Source organism: Carettochelys insculpta, chromosome 2 (genome assembly GCF_033958435.1).
Source record: "Carettochelys insculpta isolate YL-2023 chromosome 2, ASM3395843v1, whole genome shotgun sequence".
Lineage (NCBI taxonomy): Eukaryota > Metazoa > Chordata > Testudines > Carettochelyidae > Carettochelys > Carettochelys insculpta.
The window spans coordinates 21,043,043-21,056,401 of record NC_134138.1 but is presented as its reverse complement, the minus strand read 5'-3'; the positions used below and the strand labels follow the sequence as shown (position 1 = coordinate 21,056,401).

Genomic DNA, 13,359 nt, shown 5'->3' with positions numbered 1-13,359 from the left:
TAAAAGGCACTGGCACGTGAAATTACAAACTCAACAGCAAGGACTTTTAATGAATGTGCAAAATCAGTGGGCATAGCCTGTTACTAGAGAATCGCTGATATAGTATCTACTTTTAAGAAAAGAAAAAAAGTGATCCAGGAAATGACAGGCCTGGTGGTCTGATTTCAATTGTATGCAAAGTCTTGGAACAAATTTTGAGAGCAAATAGTTGAGGAGATAGAGATAAATGGTAACTGGGATAAAGTACAATGCAGTAGACCCCCAACTTATACAATTTTGACTTACGCATTTCTTCCAATAACACAAGTTGAAATCGTGACTGGTGGGGAGCTGGGAACCATATGCGATTGCTAGAGGTACAGATTGTTAGTGCTAGAGGCACTAGCAATTGCTAGTGGTCACAAAGGGGACATTAGATGCAGAGGCACTGAATTACTACACGGAATTATTTCCCAGGTGTTTAGCTGGTGGGTTTTTTTTCCAATACATTTATAATCTACTTGATCACCACACTTGCGGTTCAGACTGAAATTCTCCCCACTCCCAATCAGACTGGCAGACTCCCTGGGATTTAAATTTTGCCTTCTTCTGCAACATGGGGGAAAGGTCACATGCTGGTTTCCACTAGAGTAGATGGTGGTTTCTCTGTAACTAGAAGTCTTTAAATCAAGGTTTGAGGACTTCACTATCTCATACGGAGTTTATGGGTCTATTACAGGAGTGGTGAGTGGGTGATGTTCTGTGGCCTGTGATGTACAACAGGTCAGACTAAGTGATCACCATTATCCCTTCTGGCCTCCAAATCTATAAGCAGAAGTTCAATGGGTGAGTTCTGTGCACTAGACTGAGACTTGTTCATCTCACCCATTCCAAAGAGTCATCAGATGGTCATTCTGCACAGTTGGAATGAACTTGAAGTGATGCTCACAAAGATGAAGGACAACCTTGTGGTTAAAGTACTGGACTAAAAGTCAGGCAGATCTAAGTGAAATTACTGTCTGTGCCACATGCTGCTATGTGATCTTGGGCAAGTCACTTTCCCTCTCTGTGCTTTAGTTCCCTCCCCACTTGGTCTATTAGGTCTCTTCATATTCTAAATTCTACTGGGGTGGGATTCTCTTTCATCAGAGGTTTGTACAGTGACTAGCACAATGGGACCCTGACCTAGTTTATTAAGGTATTACAGTGGACCATTCAAACTAAATAATGCCTAGTGACGAAAGATTCTCAGTTCATTACTGACTTCCTAACCCGTGAATGACTTAGTTTTGCACAAAAGTTGTAACAAAACAAAAAAAAAATCAGACTTTCTCTAAAAAAAATTAAACCCTTTTTATTTGTATATGTACTTTATATATAAAAGAAATTAAAAAAAGAACACAAACAATGCTTATTATGGCAATTCAGTTTTGTCAGAGCCCTCTGCTTGGGCCACTGCCTCTGGTCCACTGGAAGTTAGCAAAGTCCGCCGGTTATAATGTCCCTTTATGATGCCGGAATTATTGTTCTCATTAAGGATTTGTTTCTGTTTTTGCCTGTTAAGAGACTGTACAAGTCCTAATACAACAGCTGCTAAGGAATACTGTCCAGTCAGTTTTCTTGGTTGTAAGATTAAAGGATTTGGTTGTACTCTTCCTAGAAGAAAATATGTTTTGATTTTTCCTTCCTGTTCGCTGATACCTTTGACATAAATCTCTCCTCGATAGTCGAAGGCAAATCCCCTGTCCTTCAGGATCAGATACGTTTCTTCAGGCACTTGTATTCTGCCACTTACACCTGTGCTGTCCATTCGACTAGCTAAATTAACTGTTTTGCCCCAGATATCATATTGGGGTTTCTTAGCACCGATAACTCCTGCTACAACAGAGCCATGACTAATACCTACAAATAAAATAAAATCAAGAGGAAACAGAATTAGGCAATCAAACAAGAACATTCAAAATATTAAGTTTCCACTTATGCTTTAGAAATCTGCTCAGACACACTTTTTTCCTGAGTTTTAGGAAAAAGGGTAGAAAAAAGAGAAATAAGGACATAAAAGATTGGAACTTCCATGTGCAATCTGTAAATTATGCATCACCTTGACACAAATGAACTACGCATTATCTTGATACTGTACAAGGGGTCAGGTGTAGCCCTTGTTCCAAATAATTTTGCCATTTTGAGGAGTTTGTCCTGCAAGACATACTTGCTAGTGTTACACTTTCAAGATACGATATCATCATATTGTTACTTCCCATGAAAAGACATCACAACAACATGATGCAATTGCTGAAAAATTTCATTGGTTCTTTATAGCTTAGTATTATTGTGTGAAAGTTTAAATTGTTCTGCAGGCGCCCCTAGTAAATTCAAGACCGGGAGTAATACTGCAAGATTGAAAGGATCTACGTGCCCACTTTAAAAGTGAATTCAGTACGTTTGAAAGGTGATAGACACACAGCTCTAGGGAGAACGTTGCTGTGTTTTCTCTCAGATGAGGTATATTATGGAGAATGACAATGCAAGTCTCCCCATATTGCCTGATCTGTGGAACCTTGATGTGGAAAGGCCATCTCTAATGGATCACACTTCTGTTGGGTATTTTTTTGGGCTTCTCCAGTAATGCATTCTCCCCCACTGGCTGTCAGGTACAGGTATGTTAGTGCTGTGTCCAATACGTGCAGCCCATTGCCTTTATTTCCCATCCCAAGGGTTCATCTAGGATGCCAGGTTTCCCATGGCAGCAATTCGAAACCACTGGTGGCCCTACAGATCTGGTAGACCTGCAGTAGAATTAGATTGCTGTGCAAAGCAACAACAATCTACTGCTCCCATTTCCATTTCACAGGAGAAACAGCCGAGGCCAGCAGATTAAATGAAAAAAGACACTAGGGCTGTGTCTACACTACCTCCCTACTTCGAAGGGAGGATGGTAAGTAGGGTGTCGGGAGATTAGTAATGAAGTGCTGTGCTGCATCTGCAGCACTTCCTTAAGCTAATTCTTCCCCATGGCAACTCTGAAGTGTTAAAATTTTGAGGAGTAAAGGGACTTCAAAGTTGCCCAGGTACTTTGAAGTACCGGCAGGTTGGCTGCGGCTACACACGAGCCGGAACTTCGAAGTTTAACGCTTTGGAGTTGCCCTGGCGGAGAATTAGCTTAATGAAGTGCTGCAGATACAGTGCAGCACTTCATTAATCATCTCCCGACACCCTACTTACCATCCTCCCTTCGAAGTAGGGAGGTAGTGTAGACAAGCCCCAAGGAGAGTCAGTATCAGATCCAGGATTAGCTATAATTGATCCTGGCTTCCCGATAGTTCTCAGACCCTCATATTGTGATGCTTGTCTGTTAGATTCATTCATGTAAGAGCACACAGGATACTTCCAATGATTAGTACAGTTTGAATCTCACTAATCTGTTATTCTTGGGACCTGACCAGTGCCAAACGAGAGAATTTGCTGGATCACAGGACATTAATATTGTCTAGCAGCATTACCAACACTTTCACTGCTTGCTGGGCTCTTAGGAGACATTTAAGGGTAAATTACAGCCAAATAACAGCACAGAACACTGAGACCCAGGACTGGTGGCTGTAAACAAACTTTCTGGAACCCCAGGAAACTGGACCACACCCATGATAAGCAGTTGTCCAGCTAACAAAAATTATGCTGGATTACAGATGTTGCTGGATGGGAGTGTGCCGGACTACAGAGGTACAACCTGTACAGTAAGTGATTACAAACACTATAAAATGAGAACCAGAAAATTTTCTTTCAGGCTAAGCAGTAGGTGCCTGTATTTTGTGACCTGGAGGGTCTGATTTCTCTCCCTGCTTATGACTTTTAAGTCACTGTTACCACCGAGGACAAATAGCTGGTGCCACTGAAGTTCCATACATCCACAGGATCAATACATAATGCCATTGCAGATAGCAATAGGCAGAAGGTAAGAAACAGACAGCAGGTTTAAATCAAAACCAAGGGAGCACTTTTTTATCCAATGTACAACCTGTGGATCTCAGCATCAGGAGTAAAACTGGGTTAAAAAAAGAATTAGAGGATTTGTTCATCAATGGCTATTTTGCAAGATGGTCAGGATGCAACCTCATGTTAGGTATCCCTAAAACTTCTGACTGCCAAAAGCTGGGACTGCAGAACAGGAGAGGGATCACTCAATATTTCCCCTGTTCTTTGAATTCCCTCTTAAGCGTCAGACATTGGCCACCGTCAAAAGAAAGGATAATGGGCTAGGTGAACCACTGGTCTAGCTAGGCCCAGTGTGGCCGTTCTTATATATAAAGGGTGCATGCCTGGAAAACCACAACCCATTGTATTTCAAATGCTTGCACTGTACTTACCGATGCGGAGCTCAAAGTTGTTGAATGAATGCTTGTTGATCTCCTGTATACTTTCATTCAAAGCTATGGAAAAGTCCGCCAGAGCACATAAATGCCCCCATTTGTCTTCACATTGCTAAGAGTGAATTAAAACAGAATACATTATATGTGTTTTGCATTTGCCATAAAACAGCTGTCTCCCTGGAATTAAGCATGTGAAATCATAATTCACAAGACCAATTTCATCACACTCTATTAAATCTCAGTGAGGTGGTTCACTGTTAATGGAGAGGTAATATATTCCATTTATGGTGCACTGCTTACACATTTCAGCACAGAGAAGCTTTGATGTGAAATATTGCAGATGCTTTCCTTGAGATAGGAGTTTGATGGGTAATTACGGGAATAAGCAGGAGGAGGAATTTTAGGGGATAAAGCTAAGGCAGAAAGGGGTAAGGAAAGCCAGAAGGAAGAAAAGCTGTGAGAACAGGAGTCAGAGAAATAAGGAGAAAAACAGTGTGGAGAGTGAAAGAGAAAGAGAGAGAATTCTTCAAGAGCAAGTGTAATTACCATTTGCTAGATGTTCCACCTACAGGTTGAACCTCAGGACCTGACCAGTGCTGGACAAGAGAATTTGTTGGAGCATGGGAGGGCAATATTGTCTAGCAGCATTACCAGAACTTCAACTGCTTACTGGGCTCTTAGAAAACATTTTAGGGTTAAATTAGAACTAAAATAAGAGTACAGAACACTGAGAGCCAGGACTGGGGGCTGTAAACAAACTCTATGGCACCACAGGAAACTTGGCCACACCCATGGTAAGTGGTCATTTGGGTAACTAAAATCATGCCAGATTACAGATGTTGCCAGACGAGAGAGTGCCAGATTAGAGAGGTTCAACCTATATCTATTTTCTTCTAGTAAATATCACCCTGTGCCCATCTTAAAATGTCATTAGTATCCTTCACTTTGCAGGAATGGATGAAGAACATCGCTCTGACAGCTCTGCTTGTTTTAAAAAGATTGATTTAGTTCCTTACCTGTTTTTCAGGTGATAATCCTGACACAGCCATGTATGTGCTGCCAATGGTTTTAATTTTTTCAATGTCTTGAAATCTTTCTTCACCTAGTAACTAATGGAAATGAAACAAAAGGCTATTACCTCTTGAACCTGCAGTAGAGTTCAATTGTAAGCTAATAATTATTCTCGCAAGTATCAAAGAGAGGTAGCCGTGTTAGTCTGTAGCTCTGATGAAGCGGGTCTTTGCCCATGAAAGCTGATGCTCCAAAATATCTGTTAGTCTATAAGGTGCCACAGGGACTTCTTGTTGTTCTCAATTATTCTCACAATTTGTTGTAAGGAAGATCTAATTTGGTAGCTCATCTTGTATAATTGACAATGGCACACGGTTCACTTGAACTTCTTTGTACAACGAGCTTAAAGCTTTTAATGTTTCTATGGTTGGTACTCACAAAAAACATTCAGCTAAACCCTGCTGTGCCCTGTAGGGCTGCTTGGAACATCCTATTATGGATAGTACCGAACACACACACTGAACTCTATTTTAAATTCAGGCAATTGCTGCAGTTCCATTGTGTGCGCACATGTGCACACACACACACACAAATTCAGTACAAGCATGCTGGAAAAAACAGCAACCAGCACTCCAAAATGTTACAAAATCTTAAATCCTAAAGAAGAGTTCTCTCTTATCAGGCAAAAAATTAACACTTTTTTACTATCCACCACTATGCAAAGTTCTTCCAGTTCATGCATGCAAGGTTCAAATGAATTAAAAGTTAAAGGAATTACTTCATTCAAAGCAAGGTGCCTACCAGTGGCTTATCACAAATGTCCTTCCATCAAACTAAGGGCCCTGTATGCAAGTCAAGAATCTGGTGTCTTGCAAACATCTTGCTTAGGGAAATCACACCATCACTCTCTGATGAAATGATGCTTTGCATCCTGTGCAGGGAATGGAATGGTCCTTCCAGCTACACGAACACCAACATCTAATCTGCTTTTGTTTTCTTCTGTCTGCTTGCAAAGCCACTTATGGTCTTGCCCTGCCCAAAAGTCAGCAGATCCAATCTTAAAGAAAGGCATCACTGTCTGGAATGCAGCCTGCATGAGCAATCTGATGGCAGCAGATCAGTGCAGGAAGGCATTGGGGGAAAGCAATTTAGGTAAAGGAAGAGATTTCATTCTCAGCTTCAAGGAGGATTTTATAAACAGCAGTGAGCAGCTCAGTAATTTAAAAAACACGCAAATAACTGTGCTCTTTTCAGAAGAAAAGAAATCATTGGCTCTTAGATTGTTTATAGAGATAGAGCTCAAGTGACCTTCTTTTTCCTCTTCTACTATTTTAAATACCCTTACATTTCAGCTCTATCCTAGTTATCAGCTGATTCCTTCTCTGTCTAAAACAATGCTTTCTTTTGGAGTTTCTGCTCTGTGGCATCATATAAAGATGGATTTTAAAACTGTGAAACAATATTCAAATACATGCAGTTCTGTTTTTTTCCTTAATATCGTCTATAATTTTCTCAGGAAGTTTAGGGGACATTTTCTAACACTAACACCTCCCTTGGGCCCCCAGATCCATTAAGGGCTTGCTCCCACATTCTTTACCCAGCCAAGGTCAGTGGGACATTAGTGATCATGCAAAGAATGCAAGATTAGTCCTCAACTGTATACACACAGTATTATACAGTTGCATGCACCTGGGCATATTATGCAAGTACAGTTTAATCAGTGAAGTGTGAAAATGCGATTCTGCAGTTAAATCATAAATTATGTTTGTGACAGCATAACAACTGCTACGGCAAAAGATTGAAAAAATAAACATTGCATAAATCACGGCAGGGCAAAGGGAAAGGAAAAATGCTCTGTAAAGTAGAAAGCCCTTATTAAAATACCAACACAAGCAATAATACAGTACCAAGATACCAAGGTGGTAAGCATCTTGGACTAAACCAATTCAATAGACTATCAAGTATCAGAAATAAATTGCCTTAGAACTGCAATTTGCAGGGCAGGGGCCGTGTCTATGTGTGTGTCTGCGCAGCATTCAAAACAATGGGGGTTTGGGCATAGGGGTGGCTTCTGCGATACATCCAATAATTATAATAATATTCACCTTGGACTCTGAAGAATGGTGCTCCAGAAAGTCAGTACAGGGTCTATGTAGTAAATATACCTGTTGGTGCCTCTGAGCACATGTATGAAATAGATCACATCTAATTGCATTCTCAAATCACACATTGTCAGACTGAATAGTAACAGAGAGGGAGTCACGCTAGTCTATATACTATCAAAACAAAAAGCAGTTAAGTAGCACTTTAAAGACTAGCAAAATAATTTATTAGGTGAGCTTTCGTGGGACAGACCCACTTCTTCAGACCATCTGAAGAAGCACCATAGGTCTGAAGAAGTGGGTCTGTCCCACGAAAGCTCACCTAATAAATTATTTTGCTAGTCTTTAAAGTGCTACTTGACTGCTTTTTGTTTTGATTGTCAGACTGAAAGAGTCCCCATGGCAATCCAGAAGTCTACACCTCCTGGCTTGCCCACCTAGGAGGAGCCTGAAGAATTACACAGACCTGACAGCAGATTCTGAAGGTTAACAGAGTTTGGAACTCTGGAGATAAGAAGTTCCAGGCTCTGGCCTGGCGTTAGGTGGCTGTACAAGGGTGGAAGCGGTAATTAGATACCTGACTCTACATCCCTGTGAATCCTCTGTGTGGGTCTTCATCAGGCCACTGCTTTGCTGACCAATGTAGGAGTGTGGGGAGCTGAAGGAGAGGGTTAGGGAATGGGCAATCTTGAATTCATTCTCCACAGTGTAGGTTATTTCCCCCCAGGACAAAGGGGGTAGAAGGGAGGGCCTGTGACTCTCTGAGGTATCACGCAGCTTCCCAGAAGCACAGGAAGCACAAAATAGCTGAAATTCAGCCAGAGAAGTCTTGTGTTTGTTTTTTACTACTCATAATAGATCTACTACAAAGGGGACGGAAGGCTAGGTCTAGACCCTAACAGTCCCCTTTGCCAAGTTATAAAGCAATCAACACTCATCTCAGTTTTTGAGACTGGCTTCCTCAGACTGTCTGCATGCAGTGGAGTTCTCCTGCTGCACACCACTCCTCTGGGTTAGACTGCTCCAGTGGCCACCGAGGTGGCTTACATCACAGCCACAGCCCGTGACTTTAAAGTGAACATGCAGTGATGGCATGAATCCAGAATAGGATTTTCACTACTAATGCTCTAACCTCCCTTCCTTCATTCTCTTCTGCCAGAGAATGCATAGTAAAGAGGACAATGCAGAAGGACATTGAGAAGACGCCTATTGGTGTGTTAAGGAAGATAATTATATTGTCCTATCAACATACAAAGAGAAAGGTTCAGGACAGGATGTTCCTTTATGCAGCTCTAAACCTGATGAGGTGGGAAAGAAATATCAACAGAAAAGCCCGTCTGCCTAGGCAGTTGCAAATGCGAGCGCTGATCTCAAACTCATCAAAGAATGGTTTGTTATCGTGCAGTAATTAATTTGTTCCTCTCCATCTGCCAGGCCTGTAATCTCAAGCTAGGATCTGGAAGGCAAACTGGATTTGTTCTGGCTCCCATGCCATCACCCAGGACAGCTACATTCCAGTTGCAGAATTTCTAACAGCAAGGAATCCATCTCTCTCTCAGCTGTGCTGGCACTGACTGGGACAAACCAGAATAATAAGCAGTCACAATAAATGTTGGTCACTGAAGTCAGCAGCTTCGATTCTGAATATATGCAGGGTGCAGAAACATTGCCTAAAATGTCACCATTTTGTCCTAATCACCTTCTACAGCATAACAGGTGTGGAGTACAGCAGTTGTTTTCCCACAGTCTTTCTATATGTGATGCTGAAAAGCAGCATTTTCCCAACGCTAACTGTGCTGCTTACAAGCTGTGCACCCAGACATGACTCACGGGTCTGCAACTGGGGATCAGGATGAAATACCGATAAGGAAGCACCATGCACAACAGGGGTGGGTCCCCTCCACCTTAAATCAATATTTGTCAGAAAACTTCATCAGCAGACTTTCAGCTAGGAGATGCTGCACAGCTGAAAGTGGGACATTTAATGACTTATCTGTCTTTTGGCAGTACCTTTTGTTCACTCCTCTTATTCTATCCCTTTTTCCTGTGCATGACCACTAACTCTTCTCTTTTCTTCTATTTGCTTCCTTTTAAGCTGCTGAACGTGAGACCAGAGTTTAACTGGAATAAACAAACTGCATCTCCACACTACGAATAGGTTACTAGGCAGCAAGGGATCACATTATTTCATTCAATGTTCATATGAAAACCAGACATGTCTGAGGTTTAACATAGTCCCTCAATAGGCTCTTTATTAATGAAAGAGTAAGTGTTGGGGAATTAAACGCAAGATAACATTAATACTCTTGGTAACAGAGATGCCTTAGTGATCACAGATATAGCAATGTGATTATTCTGCCAAGATTGCACGCACAAATAATGGGACTTCTTAAAATTAATTCAAAGCATAAACTTTGCATTAACTTTGAGACATCAAGTTTTAAATTGGATCTACACAGAAAAACAAAATTATTAATAAACATATGGTGACTGCTGGGCGTGAGCTTTATATGCATATCTGCACAGATAGTATTGCAGTAACCTAGATGGCAGCAAAGCTTGTTAAGTAGCAATGATATCTGAAATATAATTATGTTACACAGGGAAACCAGACTGTGCCTCTTTATTCTTCCCTGACCACCTCTACCTCTCTGCAGAAATTCCTCTGTCCCATCTAGTTCTGTGAACATATCCTCAGTCTCTTCCCCTCATACACCTCTTTATCCATGGGGTTATAGTCAGCAGGCACCTGAGAGTCAAAATCCAAGATGTACCCACCACCAGTCTCCCTCTCATGATACTCTAGGAGAAGAGGTTGATGGTCCTGGGTTTGCATTTGTGCACCTCAGTTCCCAATCTATAACATCTGGATAATCACACTTCTGGCACAGAGGCAATATGAGGATAAATTCATTAAACTTCTGTAGCTCTCTAGTTTGCTTTCCCAAAAGCAAAGCTATCAATGGTGCTTCAGCTTTTCTACACTAGAAGCAGGAGTCTCTCCCATCTAGCTGGGATCTAGAACTGCTGACATTTAATGAAATGTGAAGGGCAAAGGGGTCGCAACCTACTGAAACTTGTTCGTAGCCCCCAGGTTGGCTATCTCTCTCCTTGGTAGTTTTCACTCTGGCTTCCAGAAGCTTCACAGTTCTTAACCTGTCTTTCTGCATAGGCTCAAACATCTTCTCAGGTCTAGCCTTTGTTCCTTTTCTCTTCTCATCCTCCCTGACCGCAGTGCAGAATTTGACAACATCTGTCTTGACATCCCTATTAATTGATTGGCAGAGTTAGCAATGCATTTGGACAACTTCCTCCCTGGTCTCTGTCTGATATCCAGCTGCTACTCTTTTGTCAATGGTTACATCTCTGCCATTAAGCTTAGAGGTTTGTGCTTGGCTGTCTTCTCTCTTCTTGTTTATCTTATCTCCCTTGGTGTTCATTCTGAAATCAAACATGATTGTCCTTCCTGAGGAAATGTTGCCTTAATATAGCCCTTTAAGTCCTTTCCTCACAGATTGTTAGCAACATCATGAAACTTAGTTTAGTTTCATATATCTAAACCTATTCCCTCCCTATCTGATCAGGCCAGCACTCGACATTTCTCCATTCCTCATATACCATCTTTTCTTAAGACTCTGGAGATGTGATTTGACACTATTCATACTCCTTAAGTCCATCAATCAATTGCCTTCAAAACAATGTCCTGTACTTCCCATATCTGGACCACATCTTTCCCAAAACTACCATAGAAGACTTCGTTCCCTTTAACCATCAGTACCAAAGTACAGACTATAGCTATATTATCTAGACCAGTGGTCCCCATTGTGGGGTCTGCAGACCCCTGGGGGTCCATGAGGGAATTGCAGGGGCTCTGTGGAAAAAAAAAGGATAAAGAAAAAGGATCCTAGAAAATAAATACATTAAATACATTTAAATACATTGTAAAGTTCAGTCAGTTATTATTTTTAAATTAAATATCTTTCAATAATGTTATTCATTGCTGTTCAAAAATCTATGTTGTGGTTTCCCTTTTCATTTAATGAAATGTACATAGTAGTTAGAATTGTCTTTTATGGGGATCCGTGAATGGTTTGGGAACTGACTGGGGTTCTACACTAGTGAAAAGGCTGAGAACCACTGATCTAGATGTACTGGAAGAGATTCTAATTGGACTCACACAGGTGTAAATCCAAGTCACTCCACTAATTTCAGTCTTCACTTTACCAGCATAATTAATATCAGTATTTGGCAATTTTGGCAAAGGAAAAGAGAAAACTTAGATAGCAATTACAGTAAAGAGTAGATACAATTATCACAGGGACATAATAGATGTGATTAATGAAATGTCAGATATGCAGACGTGGGTGTTCATCATTTAAAGTCCATGAAGTCCCCTTCTCTACTAGCTGGTATTACCTCATCAAAGTCTGCAATGATTTCATTCAGCAAACGGAGACATTCCACTCCTTGGTTATTCATTTCAGTTTGAGAATAAAAATCAGCAAATCCAGGGATGGAAGCAAACATCACTCCAACAGCATCATAGGACTGAGAGTATAACTCCTAAAGGAATAATAAGAAAGAATAGCAAGTTGGAGTGGAAATTTATCCCATAGGGAATGTGGAGTTGTGGCAATTCATTGTCTGCACTTCACAACAAAGTCACCATCTTTTGAAGAACAACATAATGTATGTTGTATGATGAAATCAATATGCAACTCTGGACATGGGCATTTCTGGGTTCTATTGGCTAGCTGAAGTCCCTGCGCAGAGGTTGCTAAGAGTGTTGCAGACACTTGCAATTTTATCCTGAGTATATTGTAACAGTGGCTGCTTTTCTTAAATCCTCATCAGCTTGAGTCATGTGGTCACATAAGAATTTCATCTTTGATAGAAAAGAAGAACCTTTCCAGCCCTTGTGGTTGTTGAGAAAAGCTGGAAATGTGCGCCTGAAACGCACAAATACCTAAAAACAAATACAAAGAACCTGATGTTTATTATTGGAAAAATCCCATCATTTGTAAACCTGTTTCAGCGCGAGTAGTGCTGTCTAATGATAAGAATTGGGGGAAGTAATCAAGATTCTTGATTTCTGTTCTAGATGAAGTGCGTAGACTGGAGGCTGGGGCCCTAATTATAAGAGAAGAAAGAGTATATAAATGAATGTGTGTGTGTGAAGATACACACATATATACCAGTGCTGCATATGCAACCAAGTACTGTACATAAAACCAACTGGCAGAGCTTTCAGTTGCTCTGTTATTCTATTTTTGGTAGAAAGCATTGGGAGAGAAAAAATAAATCCACGAGAGTGCTTAAACTACACATCTGTGGAGTCATTTTTTGAGAGCAGAAGAATTAAGTTAATAGCCAGACATGAATGATGGGATTGATCACACAGTAATTTTCCAGATGTTAATACCAGCCAGCTCATTCATATCCTCTCCAGGTATAATCACTCCAGGAAATTGACTTGCAAAAAGCAGAGGTGACATCTGAAAAAAATACAACTGCAACTGTATTGAATGCAGTGGCATTGACCTGTTGGGCATCTGGTTTCAATGCTTCATTTGAAAATTATTTCCTCACTGAATGTGTGTGTGAATGTATGTGATATCACAATGGTTCAGTAGGATGGAGCATCTGCTCTCCCAGTAGCCAGATTATATTCATGACAAAAAATATATTCATGACTGTCGATAGAGAGCGGGGCCTGGAACTAGTGTTCATTTCACTCTAAAAAAAGTGCTTTGCTCAGGCTGTCTTTCTGTCAGCTGCATGTGCACACCTTCATTGTCGCAGAATAACACTGTGTTTTCTGAGCACTTTCACACATGCAAAGTAGGAAACTCCCCAAGAAACTAAACTTTTTAGCTTCCAAATGTGTAACTTCTAAAATGATT

The 13,359-nt window shown here is 40.9% G+C and overlaps 1 protein-coding gene across 1 annotated transcript in view; it reads right to left on the bottom strand.

The window, feature by feature from the left end:
* Positions 1-1,336: 1,336 nt before the first annotated feature.
* ADCY8 (adenylate cyclase 8) overlaps positions 1,337-13,359 on the bottom strand; it is a 218,256-nt gene continuing 206,233 nt past the window's right edge. The window contains exons 15-18 of the mRNA XM_074985614.1: positions 11,873-12,019; positions 5,360-5,452; positions 4,341-4,455; positions 1,337-1,881 (exon numbers count right to left, since the gene is read on the bottom strand). Of these exons, the coding sequence (XP_074841715.1) occupies positions 1,394-1,881; positions 4,341-4,455; positions 5,360-5,452; positions 11,873-12,019 (843 nt within the window). The 3' untranslated portion in view covers positions 1,337-1,393. The remainder of the gene's footprint in view (positions 1,882-4,340; positions 4,456-5,359; positions 5,453-11,872; positions 12,020-13,359) is intronic.